The sequence below is a fragment of the Silurus meridionalis genome, chromosome 27 (genome assembly GCF_014805685.1).
Source record: "Silurus meridionalis isolate SWU-2019-XX chromosome 27, ASM1480568v1, whole genome shotgun sequence".
NCBI lineage: Eukaryota > Metazoa > Chordata > Actinopteri > Siluriformes > Siluridae > Silurus > Silurus meridionalis.
In genome coordinates this window covers 60,084-85,000 of record NC_060910.1, presented here as the reverse complement: position 1 = coordinate 85,000, position 24,917 = coordinate 60,084, and the positions used below count along the sequence as shown (strand labels likewise).

General features: G+C 47.2%; 1 protein-coding gene across 1 annotated transcript in view; it reads right to left on the bottom strand.

Annotated features, from left to right (window-relative positions):
* Nucleotides 1–5,926, bottom strand: part of LOC124380792 (protein HIRA) — a 34,741-nt gene extending 28,815 nt beyond the window's left edge. The window contains 8 exon segments of the mRNA XM_046842050.1: nt 757–904; nt 906–915; nt 1,232–1,327; nt 1,584–1,678; nt 1,857–1,947; nt 4,287–4,397; nt 4,617–4,679; nt 5,684–5,926. Coding sequence (XP_046698006.1) covers nt 757–904; nt 906–915; nt 1,232–1,327; nt 1,584–1,678; nt 1,857–1,947; nt 4,287–4,397; nt 4,617–4,679; nt 5,684–5,720 — 651 coding nt within the window. The 5' untranslated portion in view covers nt 5,721–5,926.
* Nucleotides 5,927–24,917: the final 18,991 nt, after the last annotated feature.

Sequence of the window (24,917 nt, the reverse complement as noted above, 5' to 3'; positions counted from 1 at the left end):
GATGATCTCAAATGTTGAGCTATTTTATGAGTTGCTCAGTAGCTCTATGTAGTTCTATAACCACAATGACTGTATAAGACTGTAGAAAGATCATCATTCATAATCACACACTCAGTGCACACACAGTGCTCATATTAGTTCTCACTCTCCAGTGTTCTATAGTGTTTAAAGACTATAATCACACTCTTGATGTCACCCAAATGAGGATGAGGTTCTGCTTTTGAGTCTGGTTCCTCTAAGGGAGTTTTTCCTTCACCACAGTCACCATGGTGCTCATCAGGATAAACACACACCATTCACCTTCACTGTTACATTCTGTAAAGCTGCTTTGAGTTAATGTCTGTTGTGAAAAGCGCTATAGAAATAAACTTGACTTGACGTGTGCACGTGCACATAAACCAGCGGCGGTTGGCTAATGGAGGGTGGAGCCAGACAAAATGAGCAGTAAGATCACACCTGCAGCTGATGAGATTAATAAGTGCGCTGTGTTTCAGCCCGGCAACGGCAATAAAAAGAAGAGATAATACAACTGCAGTGGAGAGACAGAGAGCAGAGGAGAGCTGAAGATCTCAGAACAGCAAGTGGGTGGGGCACAGAGTGAAGGGTACCCCTGCTCTCCTGCATGAAATGTGTGTGTCTATATGTGTGTGTGTGTGTGTGTGTGTGTGTGTGTGTGTGTGTGTGTGTGAGTGTGAGAGAGAGAGAGCGAGAGAGAGAGAGAGGCGAGAGAGCGAGAGAGAGAGAGAGTGTGTGTACCTCAGAGAAAGGTTTGGTGATGTTGGCCTCCAGTTGCCAGTCGATGGTTCTCCACACTTTCAGGCTGTGATCATCTGCCTGAGATGCCACATATTTCCCTACAGGATCCCACGACAATCCCTTTACCAGGCCCGAGTGACCTGAGAGATGTCACCATCTCTATACACACACACACACACACACACACACACACACACACACACACACAATAAATACACTAAACCCCCCAGCCCCATAAACACCTTGTACTCTTTACCCCTACTGTCCAGGACCCATTACTTTATATTAATTACCCCTGCTCCCTGTACTCTTTACTCTTTACCCCTGCTCCCTGTCCCCTTTAACCCTGCTCCCCAGTACCCTGTACCATTTACTCTTTACCCCTGCTCCCCTGTACCCTTTACCCATGCTCTCCAGTACCCTGTAACCTTTACCCCTGCTCCCCAGTAGTATTTCTCCCTGCTCCCTGACTGACCTGGAAATTTCCGTGCATTCCAGATAACAATGGTGTTATCGACACTGCAGGAAGCGAGCCACAAGTCATGAGGAGACCAGGCAACATCCATCACATCTAACACACAGACACACAATAATCATGCAAGGACCTAATTATTACAGTCACAATTAATTCATTGGAAGAAAGCAAGTCAGTCACCACTAACTCACTTATTGGAGATAAAATTATAGACACAAAACTTCTACATTCATTTATAAACACTTTTCTTTCTGCTATGGGACAAAGTCTACTGTTAAAAACTCTCAACACACAAATAACACCAAATTTAATTATGTGAATAATAATGTATAAAACACACACACACACACACCTCCTGTGTGATTCCTCAGGATGGTCACACACCTCCATTGCTCCACATTGGGCAGTTTACTGCTAGAACCAAACACTGGAGTTGAACCTATTAACCTGAAACACACACACACACACACACACACACACACACACACACACACACACACACACACACACACACACACACACAAACCTGAACTGTTAGGGTGTACAGAATGTGTATCAGTAATATGAGTGTGTAGATATAGTGTGTGGTATCATGTGAGTGTATGTGTGTGTGTGTAAGACGCACGCTGCTTTCTTCCACACCATGATAAGTTTGTCGTCTCCCCCTGAGGCCAGATACAGACCACTGTTGGACCATCGCACACAGTTTACACACGCTGCAACACACACACACACACACACACACAAAATTATTTACCTCTATGGAACACTATCACTATCTCTATCTCTCTCTCTCACACACACACACACACACACACACACACACACACACACACACACACTTTACCTCTATGGAACACACACAAATGAACACAAACACAATTACTTATCAGTTGACTCTGATAACTGAGTGTGTTAAAGAATTAAAAGACTGGATGACCCATAACTTTCTACTACTAAATTCTGATAAGACTGAGATTTTGCTCATCAGCCCAAAAACCAGTACACAGAAGCTCCAGCATCTCAACCTGCATTTAGACGGATGTTCTGTAACTACTAGTTCAACAGTAAAAGACCTGGGAGTTATTTTAGAGCATCTTTTCTTTCAAAAATCACATCAACCAAGTTACAAAAACAGCTTCTTTCACCTTAGAAATATTGCTAAGCTAAGAAACATGTTGTCTATATCTGAAGCAGAGAAGCTCATCCATGCGTTTATGACCTCCAGACTGGACTATTGTAATGCATTACTAGGTGGATGTTAATAAACAAGCTACAGTTTGTCCAGGATTCAGCAGCCAGAGTTCTCACAAGGTCGAGAAAATATCACCATATTCTGAGGTTGCTCCAGCTCCAGTCACGTCCCACCTCATGAAGATTGTGGACCTTTGAAGAGGTATAGTGTGCCCACAAACATCTAGAGACATACCAGTGCTATTTGGACTCCACTTCATGTGGAGGTGCATTTGAGCTCTTTGAGTGTTTAAAGGTTCTGGCATGGAAGCTGGTGTTGGATCTGTGATGATCTCAGATGTTGAGCTATTTTATGAGTTGCTCAGTAGCTCCTAGTTCCATAATCTCATCTGACTGTATAAGACTGTAGAAAGAACATCACTCATAATCACACAGTCCAGTGCTCATGTTAGTTCTCACTCTCCAGTGTTCTGTAGTGTTCAAAGCAGGGGTCACCAAACTTTTTGACACTGAGAGCTACTTCTTGGGTACCGACTAATGTGAAGGGCTACCAGTTTAATACACAATTCTGAAATAACACATTTGCTCAATTTACCTTTAATTATATGTTATTATTAATAATTAATGATATTTATTTATATCAGGGTCAAAATCACAGCACACTTTAGGTCACGGGCCGAACAGGATAAACATTTATTAAACACACTAAAACTAAATGTTTTTTTAACATAAATATGAATAAAAACAGACAGGAATATTATTCTACAATAAATCAACTTAAACTTTAACTATTTCACACTCTATAAAAATATCTCCTGTCAATCACCAAACGTGTCACAGCTTTGTCAAGCAGCTCTTCAGAAACTCTCCCTCAGTAAATAACCTGCTGATGTGCTCTGATTTCTCCTCTGTTTTCACACCAGCTTCACTTTGGGATTTTGCTCTGGTGAAAAACATCTGCTGAAATGTCAGATTCTTCTTTAACTCTTCTACTTTCTGTATCTTCTGCTCTGCATTCAGGTTCTTCAGCTTCTCCTGATGTTTTGTCTCGTAGTTCCGTCTCAGATTCAATTCCTTAATTACAGTCACATTCACTCGACTAATAACACACGTGTTTACCGCCAGTGTCAGTAAACATCTACTCAGAGTCAACTTTTCTCTTCACCACTGTGAGGCGCTGTTTCACAATAACTGTACAATAGAGTTAAATACATCAACAGAAGCTCCACTTGATTGATGCTGGAATGTTCTCAGGTAGTCTAGTTTTCGGTAAGGCAGATGAAGCGATGCATTATGGGATCTGTAGTTTGTGTTATCAGCGCTTCATATCGCCGGAACATTAATAACAATAATAATAGATCTTTATAAAATCATCTCGCGGGCCGGATATAATTGTACGTCGGGTCGGATGTGACACTGAGTTTGACACCCCTGATCTATGTGAAGACACTGATCATGTTAATGATTTCTCACAATAATGATCAACAATCATTTAACAAGGTAGGAAACACATATTTTTAGAAAAGGCTCATGTTGGTGACTACTGGTTTAAAGACTATAATCACACTCTTGATGTCACTCAAATGAGGATGAGGTTCCCCTTTTGAGTCTGGTTCCTCTCAAAGTTTCTTCCTCATAACATCTAAGGGAGTTTTTCCCTCACCACAGTTGCCCCAGACGCCATCATCAGGGACAAACACATCATTTACCTTCATTCTTTAAATCTTTAATTCTCTAAAGCTGCTTTGAGACCACGCCCACTGTGAAAAGCGCAATAGAAATAAACTTCACACACACACACACACACACACAATTATTTACCTCTATGGAACTCTCTCACACACACAAAGTTCCTCTGTACCTAAGTGGTTGTCCATCTGACACAATAACTTTGGAACATTCTCATTTTTCTCATCCTCCTCTCGCAGAACTGGAGCCATGTTCCAGATCACCACCTTCCCTGAATCCTCTCCTGTAAAATCAAACGCACACACACACACACACACACACACACACACACACACACACACACACACACACACAGTAAAACATACAATACACTCTCAGGTAACCCGAGAGTAGCAACGCCTCATTATCATTATTAATGTTCAGACTCGTCCATTCAGATATTATATAATGGTGAAAGTGCGATGAGGATTAAATCAGGAGATGCGAGTGATCAGGACTTCACCTTGGCCACCGGTGGCAAACTTCATCCCCTCCGGGTGAATATCTACTGAAAATATCGGCTTCCCTAAAAACACAACATTTATTTATTAATTCAATATCCATCATTCATCTGAGAGAGAGAGAGAGAGAGAGAGAGAGAGAGAGAGAGAGAGAGAGAATCTTAACTTAAATGTCTTATTGGTTAAATTAATGCAAAAGGGACTTTGTATAAAAAGCGTTGATTTTTTTGCTTGAGATATTGTTTATAACAATAAATAAAAAAGGTCAATTTAAATGGCCAGACGTGATAAAAACATTCACATTGTATCTAAGACTGTAGAAGTTCTATCGTTAGTCTGTTCTTTATTAGGTCTTTCAGCATCAGGACAGGATCGAGCCTCCTCTCCCCCTCCCCCACTCCTTTATGAGTTTATTAGAGGGACAGTGCATGTAGGACGTTTTGGAGACAAGGTGAGGGAGGTGAGATTGAGATGGTTTGGACATGTGCAGAGGAGGGACATGGGGTATATCAGTAGGAGAATGCTGAGGATGGAGACACTAGGAAGGAGGAAAAGAGGAAGATCAAGAAGGAGGTTTATGGATGTGGTGAGGGAAGACATGCAGGTAGTTGGTGTGAAAAAAGCAGATGTAGAGGACAGGGGGGTATAGAGACGGCTGATCTGCTGTGGAGACCACTAATGAGAGCAGCCGAAGAAGAAGAAGAAGAAGAAGAAGAAGAAGAAGAAGAAAGCTCTGCATTTCCCCCAGAAAGAAATGATCTGTAAAATAGTATGAGTATCTCTAAATATATGAGAGAGAGAGAGAGAGAGAGAGAGAGAGAGCGCGCAAGCAGATGCACACCCAGTGACGTCATGCGGCGGTTAAACCGATATCGCGGTATTTGAGTGTATTTGTGTGTACTGTAATGTATTGTTGCTGCAGGATGGAGTGTGTTATAGTGTGTGTAAAGTGTTTAATACACAGGACGAGTTTTTAGAGTGTTTCCTGATATTAATAATGTAAAAGTGTTAATAAGGTAAATGATGTAAATAAGGTGAATGATCATCTAAATAATGTAAATAATCTTACCATTGTGCGCCACCCAGCTCGGCTTCAGCAGCTTCATTTCCAGTCGCAGGGTTTAGAGTTTTTCTCGTCTCCTGATAATAAAGAGTAGAAATCCGCGCTCCTGCCCCGCGGTAAACTCTGTGCGTTTCCTTCACTCCCGCTTTATTTTAACTCCATCTTTATCAGATTCTTTTCTGAAATAAAAACCGCTGCAACAGCATCCACACCGACACCGGAAATAGGTCCGTCTCATCCCGATCCACCCGGAAACACAAACGAAACATTGGTTCCGCCAGCGGTTTACTCTCTGCTCTTTTGTAGTTTGTTTGTTTTTGTCATTTTATGTATCGCTCAATAAAATAAGATTTATTTACAAGTAATTTTACACTAAAGTGACGAGATTCCACGAGACCCATTAATGTTTTTATTTTCATACGTTTGTAAATATTAATTGTTAATGTGACGTTGGAGTGTGAGATTAGAATAAATAAATCCAATTAAATGTATTTCTTTATTTGCTTTTGTTAAGATTATCATTTGTTTTAATACTATACATTTCCATGTCCCTCCCCTATCATTAATAACTCGTTTTATGTTCAGGGCTCTGGAGTTTTATTAAATGTTTAAATTGAGATCATGTTTGTTAGCCAAGGAGCTACATGTACAGCAGCTGCCCCTCTGTCCTTCTGTCCTTCTGCCCCTCTGTCTCTGTCCTTCTGCACCTCTGTACTTCTGCCCCTATGTCCCTCTGCCCCTCTGTCTCTGTACTTCTGCCCCTCTGTCCTTCTGTCCTTCTGCCCCTCTGTCTCTGTACTTCTGCCCCTCTGTCCTTCTGCACCTCTATACTTCTGCCCCTCTGTCCTTCTGCCCCTCTGTCTCTGTACTTCTGCCCCTTTGTCCTTCTGCCCTTCTGTCCTTCTGTCTCTGTACTTCCGCCCTTTGCCCTTCTGCCCTTCTGTCCTTCTGCCCTCTGTCCTTCTGCCCCTCTGTCTCTGTACATCTGCCCCTCTGTCCTTCTGCCCTCTGTCTCTGTCCTTCTACCCTCTGTCCCTCTGTACTTCTTCCTCTGTCCTTCTGTCCTTCTGTCCCTCTGTCCTTCTACCCTCTGTCCTTCTGTCCCTCTGTCCTTCTGCCCCTCTGTCTCTGTCCTTCTACCCTCTGTCCCTCTGTCCTTCTGTCCCTCTGTCCTTCTGCCCCTCTGTCCTTCTGTACTTCTGCCCCTCTATCCTTCTGTACTTCTGCCCCTCTGTACTTCTTCCCTCTGTCCTTCTGCCCCTCTGTACTTCTGCCCTCTGTCCTTCTGTCCTTCTGCACCTCTGTACTTCTGCCCCTCTGTCCTTCTGCCCCTCTGTACTTCTTCCCTCTGTCTCTGTACTTCTTCCCTCTGTCCTTCTGTCCTTCTGCCCCTCTGTCTCTGTACTTCTTCCCTCTGTCCTTCTGCCCCTCTGTACTTCTTCCCTCTGTCCTTCTGCCCCTCTGTCCTTCTGTCCTTCTGCCCTCTGTCCTTCTGTTCCTCTGTTCTTCTGCTCCTCTGTCCCTCTGTACTTCTGCCCCTCTGTCTCTGTCCTTCTGCCCCTCTGTCTCTGTACTTCTTCCTCTCTGTCCTTCTGTCCTTCTGCCCCTCTGTCTCTGTACTTCTGCCCATCTGTCCTTCTGCCCCTCTGTCCCTCTGTACTTCTGCCCCTCTGTCCTTCTGTCCTTCTGCACAAGTAATTTTACACAATAGTGATGAGATTCCACGAGACCCATTAATGTTTTTATTTTCATACGTTTGTAAATATTAATTGTTAATGTAGCGTTGGAGTGTGAGATTAGAATAAATAAATCCAATTAAATGTATTTCTTTATTTGCTTTTGTTAAGATTATCATTTGTTTTAATACTATACATTTCCATGTCCCTCCCCTATCATTAATAACTCGTTTTATGTTCAGGGCTCTGGAGTTTTATTAAATGTTTAAATTGAGATCATGTTTGTTAGCCAAGGAGCTACATGTACAGCAGCTGCCCTCTGTCCTTCTGTCCTTCTGCCCTCTGTCTCTGTCCTTCTGCACCTCTGTCCTTCTGCCCTCTGTCCTTCTGCACCTCTGTACTTCTGCCCCTCTGTCCTCTGCCCCTCTGTCTCTGTACTTCTGCCCCTCTGTCCTTCTGTCCTTCTGCCCCTCTGTCTCTGTACTTCTGCCCCTCTGTCCTTCTGCCCCTCTGTCCTTCTGCACCTCTGTACTTCTGCCCCTCTGTCCTTCTGCCCTCTGTCCCTCTGTCCTTCTGTACTTCTGCCCCTTTGTCCTTCTGCCCTTCTGTCCTTCTGTCTCTGTACTTCCGCCCTTTGCCCTTCTGCCCTTCTGTCCTTCTGCCCTCTGTCCTTCTGCCCCTCTGTCTCTGTACATCTGCCCCTCTGTCCTTCTGCCCTCTGTCTCTGTCCTTCTACCCTCTGTCCCTCTGTACTTCTTCCTCTCTGTCCTTCTGTCCTTCTGTCCCTCTGTCCTTCTACCCTCTGTCCTTCTGTCCCTCTGTCCTTCTGCCCCTCTGTCTCTGTCCTTCTACCCTCTGTCCCTCTGTCCTTCTGTCCCTCTGTCCTTCTGCCCCTCTGTCCTTCTGTACTTCTGCCCCTCTATCCTTCTGTACTTCTGCCCTCTGTACTTCTTCCCTCTGTCCTTCTGCCCCTCTGTACTTCTGCCCCTCTGTCCTTCTGTCCTTCTGCACCTCTGTACTTCTGCCCCTCTGTCCTTCTGCCCTTCTGTCCTTCTGCCTCTGTCTCTGTACTTCTTCCCTCTGTCCTTCTGTCCTTCTGCCCTCTGTCTCTGTACTTCTTCCCTCTGTCCTTCTGCCCTCTGTACTTCTTCCCTCTGTCCTTCTGCCCCTCTGTCCTTCTGTCCTTCTGCCCTCTGTCCTTCTGTTCCTCTGTTCTTCTGCTCCTCTGTCCCTCTGTACTTCTGCCCCTCTGTCTCTGTCCTTCTGCCCCTCTGTCTCTGTGCTTCTGCCCCTCTGTCCTTCTGTCCTTCTGCCCTCTGTCTCTGTACTTCTGCCCATCTGTCCTTCTGCCCTCTGTCCTCTGTACTTCTGCCCCTCTGTCCTTCTGTCCTTCTGCACAAGTAATTTTACACAATAGTGATGAGATTCCACGAGACCCATTAATGTTTTTATTTTCATCGTTTGTAAATATTAATTGTTAATGTAGCGTTGAGTGTGAGATTAGAATAAATAAATCAATTAAATGTATTTCTTTATTTGCTTTTGTTAAGATTATCATTTGTTTTAATACTATACATTTCCATGTCCCTCCCTATCATTAATAACTCGTTTTATGTTCAGGGCTCTGAGTTTTATTAAATGTTTAAATTGAGATCATGTTTGTTAGCCAAGGAGCTACATGTACAGCAGCTGCCCTCTGTCCTTCTGTCCTTCTGCCCTCTGTCTCTGTCCTTCTGCACCTCTGTGCTTCTGCCCCTCTGTCCCTCTGTCCTTCTGTCTCTGTACTCTGCCCCTCTGTCCTTCTGTCCTTCTGCCTCTGTCTCTGTACTTCTGCCCTCTGTCCTTCTGCACCTCTATACTTCTGCCCTCTGTCCTTCTGCCCTCTGTCTCTGTACTTCTACCCCTTTGTCCTTCTGCCCTCTGTCCTTCTGCCCTCTGTCTCTGTACTTCCGCCCTTTGCCCTTCTGCCCTTCTGTCCTTCTGCCCTCTGTCCTTCTGCCCCTCTGTCTCTGTACATCCCCTCTGTCCCTCTGTCCTTCTGCCCCTCTGTACTTCTGCCCCTCTGTCCTTCTGTCCTTCTGCACCTCTGTCCTTCTGCCCCTTCTGTCCTTCTGCCCCTCTGTCCTTCTGCACCTCTGTCCTTCTGCCCCTCTGTACTTCTGCCCCTTTGTCCTTTTGCCCCTCTGTACTTCTGCCCCTCTGTCCTTCTGTACTTTGGCCCCTCTGTACGTCTGCCCAGTTCTCCTTCTGCCCCTTTGCCCCTCTGCCCAACCCAAGCTTTAATTTTACCAATTTTTCATGAATAGAAATGTGTAAATTGGTAAATTCATCTGTACTGTGGCCTCTTCTGCTGTCAGTGGTGGATGAAGTACATAAAGCATGTAGTGAGTAAAAGTAGAGACACTTAGTAAAATATTCCTCCAGTAAAAGTAAAAGTGTCCCTTTTTACTAACACAAGTAAAAGTACAATAGTATATGCCTTCAAATGTACTCTTTACTTAATCTCCTCAGTTTCTGTGTAAAGACTCGAATGTGACTCTCAGCACACTGATCTATTAATAGAATGATATTAAAGACTCAAACACTGATTGATTTCTATTATAATTATCATGAACCCAAAACCTTCTTTTCTACTACTTTAATAAAACGTGTAAATGAGGTCACGTGTGTTGTGGTGAGTTCGAGTCTGGCGTTTCTTCATTATTTATTCCTCTCTAAATGTTCTGCTTGATGTTGAACTGATGCTGAACTGTATGTTGGTGATCAGTAGATTCACCAAGCGCCGTTCAGAACACGTGTAAAACAGAGCGTGCGCTCGATCCTGATTGGTTTTACCTGATATGTTTTTATACTCATTAATAAAAAGAATGATTGATTCACTAAATAAATGTTTTGAGTTTGAAATGTAGTGAAGTTACACAAATGGAAACACTTCAGTAAAGTACAGATACACAAAAAACCTATTTAAATACAGAAACAAAATACATTTACTTCCTTACTGTCCAACACTGTCTGCTGTCTGCCATGAACAGAAGCTGTGTAATGAAATTGTTGCGTAATGCATTTGTTGTTTATTGAAACTTGTTGTGGGATGTCACTTGTGCCTTTTTGTCCTGATGCTCTTTGCTTTTTATGTAACTGTTCATATGTGTCAGGAGACAGATATGTAAACAGAGCACCAGTAATCAGTGCTTGTGGTGTCTACAGGATGGTGATAACTGGACATTTGTTTTACCGCTCAATTTTAAAAGTACACCTATAGGTGGCTGCTTCACTTAATCAGCTCTCACACACCATACACTCAAATCAGCTCTCACACACCATACACTCCAACTCAGCTCTCACACACACACTCAGCTCAGCTCTCACACACCATACACACTCAACTCAGCTCTCACACACCATACACTCAGCTCAGCTCTCACACACCATACACTCAGCTCTCACACACCATACACTCAACTCAACTCTCACACACCACACTCACTCAGCTCTCACACACCATACACTCAACTCAGCTCTCACACACCATACACTCAACTCAGCTCTCACACACCATACACTCAACTCAACTCTCACACACCATACACTCAACTCAACTCTCACACACCATACACTCAACTCCAACTCTCACACACCATACACTCAACTCAGCTCTCACACACACCATACCTCAACTCAGCTCTCACACACCATACACTCAAATCAGCTCTCACACACCATACACTCAACTCAGCTCAGCTCTCACACACCACACTCAACTCCAGCTCTCACACACCATACACTCAGCTCAGCTCTCACACACCATACACTCAGCTCTCACACACCATACACTCAACTCAACTCTCACACACACTCAGCTCACACACCATACACTCAACTCAGCTCTCACACACATACACTCAACTCAGCTCCTCACACACCATACACTCAACTCAACTCTCACACACCATACACTCAACTCAGCTCTCACACACCATACACTCAACTCAGCTCTCTCACACACCACACTCAACTCAACTCTCACACACCATACACTCAACTCAGCTCTCACACCATACACTCAACTCAGCTCTCACACACATACACTCAAATCAGCTCTCACACACCATACACTCAACTCTCACACCACACACTCAGCTCAGCTCTCACACACCATACACTCAACTCAGCTCTCACACACATACACTCAGCTCAGCTCTCACACCACACTCAGCTCTCACACACCATACACTCAACTCCAACTCTCACACACCACACACTCAGCTCTCACACACCATACACTCAACTCAGCTCTCACACACACCATACACTCAACTCAGCTCTCACACACCATACACTCAACTCAACTCTCACACACACCATACACTCAACTCAGCTCTCACACCATACACTCAACTCAGCTCTCACACACCATACACTCAACTCAACTCTCACACACCACACTCAACTCAACTCTCACACACCATACACTCAACTCAGCTCTCTCACACACCACACACTCAGCTCTCACACACCATACACTCAACTCCAGCTCTCACACACCATACACTCCAACTCAGCTCTCACACACACCATACACTCAGCTCAGCTCTCACACCATACACTCAACTCAGCTCACACACCACACACTCAACTCAGCTCTCACACCATACACTCAACTCAACTCTCACACACCACACACTCAACTCAGCTCTCACACACCATACACTCAACTCAGCTCTCACACACCACACACTCAGCTCTCACACACCATACAACTCAGCTCTCACACACCATACACTCAACTCCAGCTCTCACACCATACACTCAACTCAACTCTCACACACACCATACACTCAGCTCAGCTCTCACACACCACACACTCAGCTCTCACACACCATACACTCAACTCCAACTCTCACACACACACACACTCAGCTCTCACACACCATACACTCAACTCAGCTCTCACACACCATACACTCAGCTCAGCTCTCACACCATACACTCAACTCAGCTCTCACACACCATACACTCAACTCAGCTCTCACACACCATACACTCAACTCAGCTCTCACACCATACCTCAACTCAGCTCAGCTCACACACCACACACTCAACTCAGCTCTCACACACCATACACTCAACTCAGCTCTCACACACCATACACTCAACTCAGCTCTCACACACACACACTCAACTCAGCTCTCACACACCATACACTCAACTCAGCTCACACACTCAACTCAGCTCTCACACCATACACTCAACTCAGCTCTCACACACCATACACTCAGCTCAGCTCTCACACACACACACACTCAACTCAGCTCTCACACCATACACTCAACTCAGCTCTCACACACCACACTCAACTCAGCTCTCACACCATACACTCAACTCAGCTCTCACACACCATACACTCAACTCAGCTCTCACACACCATACACTCAACTCAACTCTCACACACCATACACTCAACTCAGCTCTCACACACCATACACTCAACTCAGCTCTCACACACCACACACTCAACTCAACTCTCACACACCATACACTCAACTCAGCTCACACACCATACACTCAACTCAGCTCTCACACACCATACACTCAACTCTCACACACACCACACACTCAGCTCACACACCATACACTCAACTCACACACCATACACACTCAACTCTCACACACACTCAGCTCTCACACACCATACACTCAGCTCACACACCATACACTCCAACTCAGCTCTCACACCATACACTCAACTCAGCTCTCACACACCATACACTCAACTCACACACCACACTCAGCTCAGCTCTCACACACCATACACTCAACTCAGCTCACACACCACACACTCAACTCAGCTCTCACACACCATACACTCAACTCAGCTCTCACACCATACACTCAACTCAGCTCTCACACACCACACACTCAACTCTCACACACCACACACTCAGCTCAGCTCTCACACACCACCACACTCAACTCAGCTCTCACACACACACACTCAACTCAGCTCTCACACACCATACACTCAACTCACACACCACACTCAGCTCTCACACACCACACCTCAGCTCTCACACACCATACACTCAACTCAGCTCTCACACCATACACTCAACTCAGCTCTCACACACCACTCAACTCAGCTCACACACCATACTCAACTCAGCTCACACACCACACACTCAGCTCAGCTCTCACACACACACTCAGCTCAGCTCTCACACACCATACACTCAACTCAGCTCTCACACACCATACACTCAACTCAGCTCTCACACACCATACACTCAACTCAGCTCTCACACACACACACTCAACTCAGCTCTCACACACATACACTCAACTCAGCTCTCACACACCATACACTCAACTCAGCTCTCACACACCATACACTCAACTCAGCTCTCACACACCATACACTCAACTCAGCTCTCACACTCCATACACTCAACTCAGCTCTCACACCATACACTCAACTCAGCTCTCACACACCACACACACTCAGCTCTCACCATACACTCAGCTCTCACACACACACACACTCAACTCAGCTCTCACACACCATACACTCACTCAGCTCTCACACACTCAGCTCACACACCATACACTCAACTCAGCTCTCACACACCATACACTCAACTCAGCTCTCACACACCATACACTCACTCAGCTCTCACACTCAGCTCTCACACACCATACCTCAACTCAGCTCTCACACCATACACTCAACTCAGCTCTCACACACCATACACTCAGCTCAGCTCTCACACACCATACACTCAACTCAGCTCTCACACACCATACACTCAACTCAAGCTCTCACACACCATACACTCAACTCAGCTCTCACACACCACTCAACTCAGCTCTCACACACCATACACTCAGCTCAGCTCTCACACACCATACCTCAACTCAGCTCTCACACACACCATACACTCAACTCAGCTCTCACACTCAGCTCTCACACACCATACACTCAACTCAGCTCTCACACACCATACACTCAACTCAGCTCTCACACACCACACACACTCAGCTCTCACACACCACACACTCAGCTCTCACACACCATACACTCAACTCAGCTCTCACACCACACACTCAACTCAGCTCTCACACCATACACTCAGCTCAGCTCTCACACCATACACTCAGCTCAGCTCTCACACCACACACTCAACTCAGCTCTCACACACCATACACTCAACTCAGCTCTCACACCATACACTCAACTCAGCTCTCACACACCATACACTCAACTCAGCTCTCACACACACACACTCAGCTCAGCTCTCACACACCATACACTCAACTCAGCTCTCACACCATACACTCAGCTCACACACACTCAGCTCTCACACACTCAACTCAACTCTCACACACCATACACTCAACTCAGCTCTCACACACCATACACTCAACTCAACTCTCACACACCATACACTCCAACTCAGCTCTCACACACCATACACCTCAACTCAGCTCTCACACACCATACACTCAACTCAGCTCTCACACACCATACACTCAACTCAGCTCTCACACTCAGCTCTCACACCATACACTCAACTCAGCTCTCACACACCATACACTCAACTCAGCTCTCACACACATACACTCAACTCAGCTCTCACACCATACACTCACTCAGCTCTCACACTCAGCTCTCACACACCATACACTCAACTCAGCTCTCACACACCATACACTCAACTCAGCTCTCACACACCATACACTCAACTCAGCTCTCACACCATACACCTCAACTCAGCTCTCACACACACCATACACTCAACTCAGCTCTCACACACCATACACTCAACTCAGCTCTCACACCATACACTCAACTCAGCTCTCACACACCATACACTCAACTCAGCTCTCACACCATACACTCAACTCAGCTCACACACACCATACACACTCAGCTCTCACACACACATACACTCAACTCAGCTCTCACACACCATACACTCAACTCAGCTCTCACACACCATACACTCAACTCAGCTCTCACACCATACACTCAGCTCAGCTCTCACACACCACACCTCAGCTCTCACACTCAGCTCTCACACCATACACTCAACTCAGCTCTCACACACCATACACTCAACTCAGCTCTCACACACCATACACTCAGCTCAGCTCACACACCATACACTCAACTCAGCTCTCACACACACACTCAGCTCAGCTCTCACACCATACACTCAACTCAGCTCTCACACACCACACACACTCAACTCAGCTCTCACACACCACACCTCAACTCAGCTCTCACACACCATACACACTCAGCTCAGCTCTCACACACACCATACACTCAACTCAGCTCTCACACACCATACACTCAACTCAGCTCTCACACACCATACACTCAACTCAGCTCTCACACACCATACACTCCAACTCAGCTCTCACACCATACACTCAACTCAGCTCTCACACACCATACACTCAACTCACACACCACACACTCAGCTCACACACACTCAACTCAGCTCTCACACCATACACTCAACTCAGCTCTCACACACCATACACTCAGCTCTCACACACCATACACTCAACTCAGCTCTCACACCATACACTCAACTCAGCTCTCACACCATACACTCAACTCAGCTCTCACACACATACACTCAACTCAGCTCTCACACACCATACACTCAACTCAGCTCTCACACACACTCAGCTCACACACACCACTCAGCTCTCACACACCATACACTCAACTCAGCTCTCACCATACACTCAACTCAGCTCTCACACACCATACACTCAGCTCAGCTCACACACACCATACACTCAACTCAGCTCTCACACACCACACACTCAGCTCACTCACACACCATACACTCAACTCAGCTCTCACACACCATACACTCAACTCAGCTCTCACACACCATACACTCAGCTCTCACACACCATACACTCAACTCAGCTCCTCACACACCATACACACTCAACTCAGCTCTCACACACCATACACTCAACTCAGCTCTCACACACCATACACTCAACTCAGCTCTCACACACCATACACTCAACTCAGCTCTCACACACCACCACACACTCAACTCAGCTCTCACACCATACACTCAACTCAACTCTCACACACACACACACACACTCAACTCAGCTCTCACACCATACACTCAACTCAGCTCTCACACACCATACACTCAACTCAGCTCTCACACTCAGCTCTCACACACCACACACTCAGCTCAGCTCTCACACACCACACACTCAACTCACTCTCACACACCACACTCACTCAGCTCTCACACACCATACACTCAACTCAGCTCTCACACCATACACTCAACTCAGCTCTTACACACCACACACTCACTCAGCTCTCACACACCATACACTCAACTCAGCTCTCACACACCACACACTCAACTCAGCTCTCACACACCATACACTCAACTCAGCTCTCACACACCACACACACTCAGCTCTCACACACCACACACTCACTCAGCTCTCACACACCATACACTCAACTCAGCTCTCACACACCATACACTCAACTCAGCTCTCACACACACACACACACACACACTCAGCTCTCACACACCATACACTCACACTCAGCTCTCACACACCATACACTCAACTCTCAGCTCTCACACCACCACACACTCAGCTCTCACACACCATACACTCAACTCAGCTCTCACACCATACACTCAACTCAGCTCTCACACACCATACACCCAACTCAGCTCTCACACACCACACTCAACTCAGCTCTCACACCACACACTCAGCTCTCACACACCACACACACTCAACTCAACTCTCACACACACCACACTCAGCTCTCACACACCACACACTCAGCTCTCACACACCACACTCACACACCACACAACTCAGCTCTCACACCACACACTCAGCTCTCACACCATACACTCAACTCAGCTCTCACACACCATACACTCAACTCAACTCTCACACACCATACACTCAACTCAGCTCTCACACACACCACACTCAGCTCTCACACACCATACACTCAACTCAGCTCACACACCACACACACTCAACTCAGCTCTCACACACACACACACTCAGCTCTCACACACCATACACTCAACTCAGCTCTCACACACCATACACTCAACTCAGCTCTCACACCATACACTCAACTCAGCTCTCACACACCATACACTCAACTCAGCTCTCACACCATACACTCAACTCAGCTCTCACACCACACACACTCAGCTCTCACACACCATACACTCAACTCAGCTCTCACACACTCAGCTCTCACACCATACACTCAACTCAACTCTCACACACCATACACTCAACTCAGCTCTCACACACCATACACTCAGCTCACACACACACCATACACTCAACTCAGCTCTCACACCATACACTCAGCTCTCACACACCATACACTCAACTCAGCTCTCACACACCACACACTCAGCTCTCACACACCATACACTCAACTCAGCTCTCACACCATACACTCAACTCAGCTCTCACACCACACACTCAGCTCTCACACACCATACACTCAGCTCTCACACACCACACTCAACTCAGCTCTCACACACCATACACTCAACTCAGCTCTCACACACACACACTCAGCTCTCACACCATACACTCAACTCAGCTCACACACCATACACTCAACTCAGCTCTCACACACCATACACTCAGCTCACACACCACACCATACACTCACACTCAGCTCTCACACCATACACACTCAACTCAGCTCACACCACACACTCACACACTCACACACTCAGCTCACACACCATACACTCAACTCAGCTCTCACACACACACTCAGCTCTCACACCATACACTCAATTCAGCTCTCACACACACACACTCAGCTCTCACACCATACACTCAGCTCAGCTCACACACACACACTCAGCTCTCACACATACACTCAACTCAACTCTCACACACCACTCAGCTCTCACACACCACACACTCAACTCACACTCTCACACACCATCACTCAGCTCACACACCATACCTCAACTCAGCTCTCAGCTCTCACACATACACTCAACTCAGCTCTCACACACCACACTCAACTCAGCTCTCACACACCATACACTCAACTCAGCTCTCACACACCACACACTCAGCTCAGCTCACACACCATACACTCAACTCAGCTCTCACACACCATACACTCAACTCAGCTCTCACACACCATACACTCAACTCAGCTCTTACACACCACACACTCAGCTCTCACACACCATACACTCAACTCAGCTCTCACACATACACTCAACTCAGCTCTCACACACCACACACTCAGCTCTCACACACCATACACTCACTCAGCTCTCACACACCACACACACTCAGCTCTCACACACCATACACTCAACTCAGCTCTCACACACCACACACTCAACTCAGCTCTCACACACCATACACTCAACTCAGCTCACACACACCATACACTCAACTCAGCTCTCACACCATACACTCAACTCAGCTCTCACACACCACACACTCACTCAGCTCTCACACACCACACACTCAGCTCTCACACACCACACCATACACTCCAACTCAGCTCTCACACCACACACTCAGCTCTCACACACTCACACACCATACACTCACACTCAGCTCTCACACACCATACACTCAACTCAGCTCTCACACACCACACACTCAACTCAGCTCTCACACACCATACACTCAACTCAGCTCTCACACACCACACACTCAACTCAGCTCTCACACACCACACATTCAACTCAGCTCTCACACACCACACACTCAACTCTCAGCTCTCACACACCACACACTCAACTCAACTCACACACCACACACTCAGCTCTCACACACCATACACTCAACTCAGCTCTCACACCACACACTCAACTCAGCTCTCACACACCATACACTCAACTCAGCTCTCACACACCACACACTCAGCTCTCACACACCATACACTCAACTCAGCTCTCACACACCACACACCTCAACTCAGCTCTCACACACCATACCTCAACTCAGCTCTCACACACCACACACTCAACTCAGCTCTCACACACCACACACTCAGCTCTCACACACCATACACTCAACTCAGCTCTCACACACCATACACCAACTCAGCTCTCACACACCATACACTCAACTCAACTCTCACACACACCATACACAACTCAGCTCTCACACACCATACACTCAACTCAGCTCTCACACACCATACACTCAACTCAGCTCTCACACACCACCACTCAGCTCTCACACACCATACACTCAACTCAGCTCTCACACACCACACACTCAGCTCAGCTCTCACACACCATACACTCAACTCAGCTCTCACACCATACACTCAACTCAGCTCTCACACACACTCAACTCAGCTCTCACACACCATACACTCAACTCAACTCTCACACCATACACTCAACTCAGCTCTCACACACCATACACTCAACTCAGCTCTCACACACACACACTCAGCTCTCACACACCATACACTCAACTCAGCTCTCACACACCATACACTCAACTCAGCTCTCACACACACCATACACTCAACTCAGCTCTCACACACCACACACTCAGCTCTCACACACCATACACTCAACTCAGCTCTTACACACCATACACCTCAACTCAGCTCTCACACACCATACACTCAACTCAGCTCTCACACACCACACACTCAGCTCTCACACACCATACACTCAGCTCAGCTCACACACACCATACACTCAACTCAGCTCTCACACACCACACACTCAGCTCTCACACACCATACACTCAACTCAGCTCTTACACACCACACACTCAGCTCTCACACACCATACACTCAACTCAGCTCACACACCACACACTCAGCTCTCACACACCACAACTCAGCTCTCACACCACACACCTCAACTCTCACACCACACACCTCAACTCAGCTCTCACACACCACACACTCAGCTCTCACACCATACACTCAACTCAGCTCACACACCACACTCAACTCAGCTCTCACACACCATACACTCAACTCAGCTCTCACACATACACTCAACTCAACTCAGCTCTCACACACCACACACTCAGCTCTCACACACCACACACCTCAACTCAGCTCTCACACACCACACCTCAACTCAGCTCTCACACCACACACTCAGCTCTCACACACCATACACTCAATTCAGCTCTCACACCACACACTCAGCTCTCACACACCATACACTCAACTCAACTCACACACCATACACTCAGCTCTCACACACCACACACTCAACTCTCACACCATACACTCAACTCAGCTCTCACACACCACACACTCAACTCAACTCTCACACACCATACACTCAGCTCACACACACACCATACACTCAACTCAGCTCTCACACACCATACACTCAACTCAACTCTCACACACCATACACTCAACTCAGCTCTCACACACCATACACTCAACTCAACTCTCACACCACACACACTCAGCTCACACACACACACTCAGCTCTCACACACCATACACTCAACTCAGCTCTCACACACCACACACTCAGCTCTCACACACCATACACTCAACTCAGCTCTCACACACACTCAGCTCTCACACTCACACTCACACACCACACACCTCAACTCAGCTCACACCATACACTCAACTCAGCTCTCACACACCACACTCAGCTCTCACACACCATACACTCAACTCAGCTCTCACACACACACACTCAACTCAGCTCTCACACACCACACACTCAACTCAGCTCTCACACACCATACACTCAGCTCACACACCATACACTCAACTCAGCTCTCACACACCATACACTCAACTCAGCTCTCACACACCATACACTCAACTCAGCTCTCACACACCACACACTCACTCAGCTCTCACACACCATACACTCAACTCAGCTCAGCTCTCACACACCATACACTCCAGCTCTCACACACCACACTCAGCTCTCACACACCATCACACTCAACTCAGCTCTCACACCATACACCAACTCAGCTCTCACACACCATACACTCAGCTCTCACACCACCACTCAGCTCTCACCATACACTCAACTCAGCTCTCACACACCATACACCAACTCAGCTCTCTCACACACCACACACTCAACTCAGCTCACACACACCACACACACTCACACTCAGCTCAGCTCTCACACACCACACTCAACTCAGCTCTCACACCACACACTCAACTCAGCTCTCACACCATACACTCAGCTCTCACACACCATACACTCAACTCAGCTCTCACACACCACACTCAGCTCTCACACACACCATACACTCAACTCAGCTCTCACACACCATACACTCAAATCAGCTCTCACACACACCATACACTCAACTCAGCTCACACACACACACACACACACTCAACTCAGCTCTCACACACCACACATTCAACTCTCACACACCACACATTCAACTCAGCTCTCACACACCACACACACTCAGCTCTCACACCATACACTCAACTCAACTCTCACACACCACACACTCAGCTCTCACACACCATACACTCAACTCAACTCTCACACACCACACACTCAACTCAGCTCTCACACACCATACACTCAACTCAGCTCTCACACCACACACTCAACTCAGCTCTCACACACCTCACACTCAGCTCACACCACACACTCAACTCAGCTCTCACACACACACACTCACACTCAGCTCTCACACACCACACACACTCAACTCAGCTCTCACACACCATACACTCAACTCAGCTCTCACACACCATACACTCAGCTCTCACACCATACACTCAACTCAGCTCTCACACACCATACACAACTCAGCTCTCACACACCATACACTCAACTCAGCTCTCACACACCACACACTCAGCTCTCACACACCATACACTCCACTCAGCTCTCACACACCACACACTCAACTCAGCTCTCACACACCATACACTCAGCTCTCACACACACACACACTCAACTCAGCTCACACACCACACACTCAGCTCTCACACACCACACACACTCAACTCAGCTCACACCATACACTCAACTCAGCTCACACACACACACTCAGCTCTCACACACCATACACTCAACTCAGCTCTCACACCACACACTCAACTCAGCTCACACACACCACACACTCAACTCCAGCTCACACACCACACACTCAGCTCTCACACACCATACACTCAACTCAACTCTCACACACCACACACTCAGCTCTCACACACCATACACTCAACTCAACTCTCTCACACCACACACACTCAACTCAGCTCACACACCATACACTCAACTCAGCTCTCACACACACACACTCAACTCAGCTCTCACACACCATACACTCAGCTCTCACACACCATACACTCAACTCAGCTCTCACACACCATACACTCAACTCAGCTCTCACACACCACACACTCAACTCAGCTCTCACACACCATACACTCAACTCAGCTCTCACACACCATACACTCAACTCAGCTCTCACACACCATACACTCCAACTCAGCTCTCACACACCATACACTCAGCTCTCACACCATACACTCAACTCAGCTCTCACACACCACACTCAACTCAGCTCTCACACACCACACTCAGCTCTCACACACCATACACTCAACTCAGCTCTCACACACCACACACTCAGCTCTCACACACCATACACTCAACTCAGCTCTCACACACCACACACTCTCACACACCAACTCAGCTCTCACACACCACACACTCACACTCAGCTCTCACACACCACACACACTCACACTCAGCTCTCACACACACACACACACTCAGCTCTCACACACCATACACTCAACTCAGCTCTCACACACCATACACTCAACTCAGCTCACACCACCACACTCAACTCTCACACCATACACTCAACTCAGCTCTCACACACCACACTCACTCAGCTCACACCACCACACTCAGCTCTCACACACCATACACTCAACTCAGCTCTCACACACTCACACACCACACACTCACTCAGCTCACACACCATACACTCAACTCAGCTCTCACACACCACAAACTCAGCTCTCACACCATACACTCAACTCAGCTCTCACACACCATACACTCAACTCAGCTCTCACACACCACACACTCAACTCAGCTCTCACACCATACACTCAACTCAGCTCTCACACACCACAACTCAGCTCTCACACACACACAACTCAGCTCTCACACCACACACTCAACTCTCACACACACCACACACTCAACTCAGCTCTCACACACCACACTCAACTCAGCTCTCACACCATACACTCAACTCAGCTCTCACACCATACACTCAACTCAGCTCTCACACACCACACACTCAGCTCTCACACACCATACACTCAACTCAGCTCTCACACACACCACACTCACTCAGCTCTCACACACCACACACTCAACTCAGCTCTCACACACACACACTCAGCTCTCACACCATACACTCAACTCAGCTCTCACACACCACACACTCAGCTCACACCATACACTCAGCTCACACACCATACTCAGCTCTCACACACCACTCAACTCAGCTCACACACACACACTCAGCTCACACACCATACACTCAGCTCTCACACACCACACACTCAACTCAGCTCTCACACACCATACACTCAGCTCTCACACACCATACACTCAACTCAGCTCTCACACACCACACACTCAGCTCTCACACACCACACACTCAGCTCTCACACACACCACACACTCAACTCAGCTCTCACACACCATACACTCAGCTCTCACACCATACACTCAACTCAGCTCTCACACACCACACACTCAACTCAGCTCTCACACCATACACTCAACTCAGCTCTCACACCACACACTCAGCTCTCACACACTCACACACCACACACACACTCAGCTCTCACACACCATACACTCAACTCAGCTCTCACACACCACACACTCAGCTCTCACACACCATACACTCAACTCAGCTCTCACACACCATACACTCAACTCAGCTCTCACACACCACACACTCAACTCAGCTCAAACACACCATACACTCAACTCAGCTCTCACACACCACACACTCAACTCAGCTCTCACACCACCACACTCAACTCAGCTCTCACACACCACACTCAACTCAGCTCTCACACACCTCAGCTCTCACACCATACACTCAACTCAGCTCTCACACCACACACTCACTCAGCTCTCACACACCATACACTCAACTCAGCTCTCACACACCACACACTCAACTCAGCTCTCACACACCATACACTCAACTCAGCTCTCACACACCACACTCAACTCAGCTCACACACACACACACACTCAGCTCTCACACACCACACTCAACTCAGCTCTCACACACCACACTCAACTCAGCTCTCACACACACCACACTCTCAACTCAGCTCTCACACCACACACTCAGCTCTCACACCATACACTCAACTCAGCTCTCACACACCATACACTCAACTCAGCTCTCACACACCATACACTCAACTCAGCTCTCACACACCATACACTCAACTCAGCTCTCACACACCACACTCAGCTCACACACCACACACT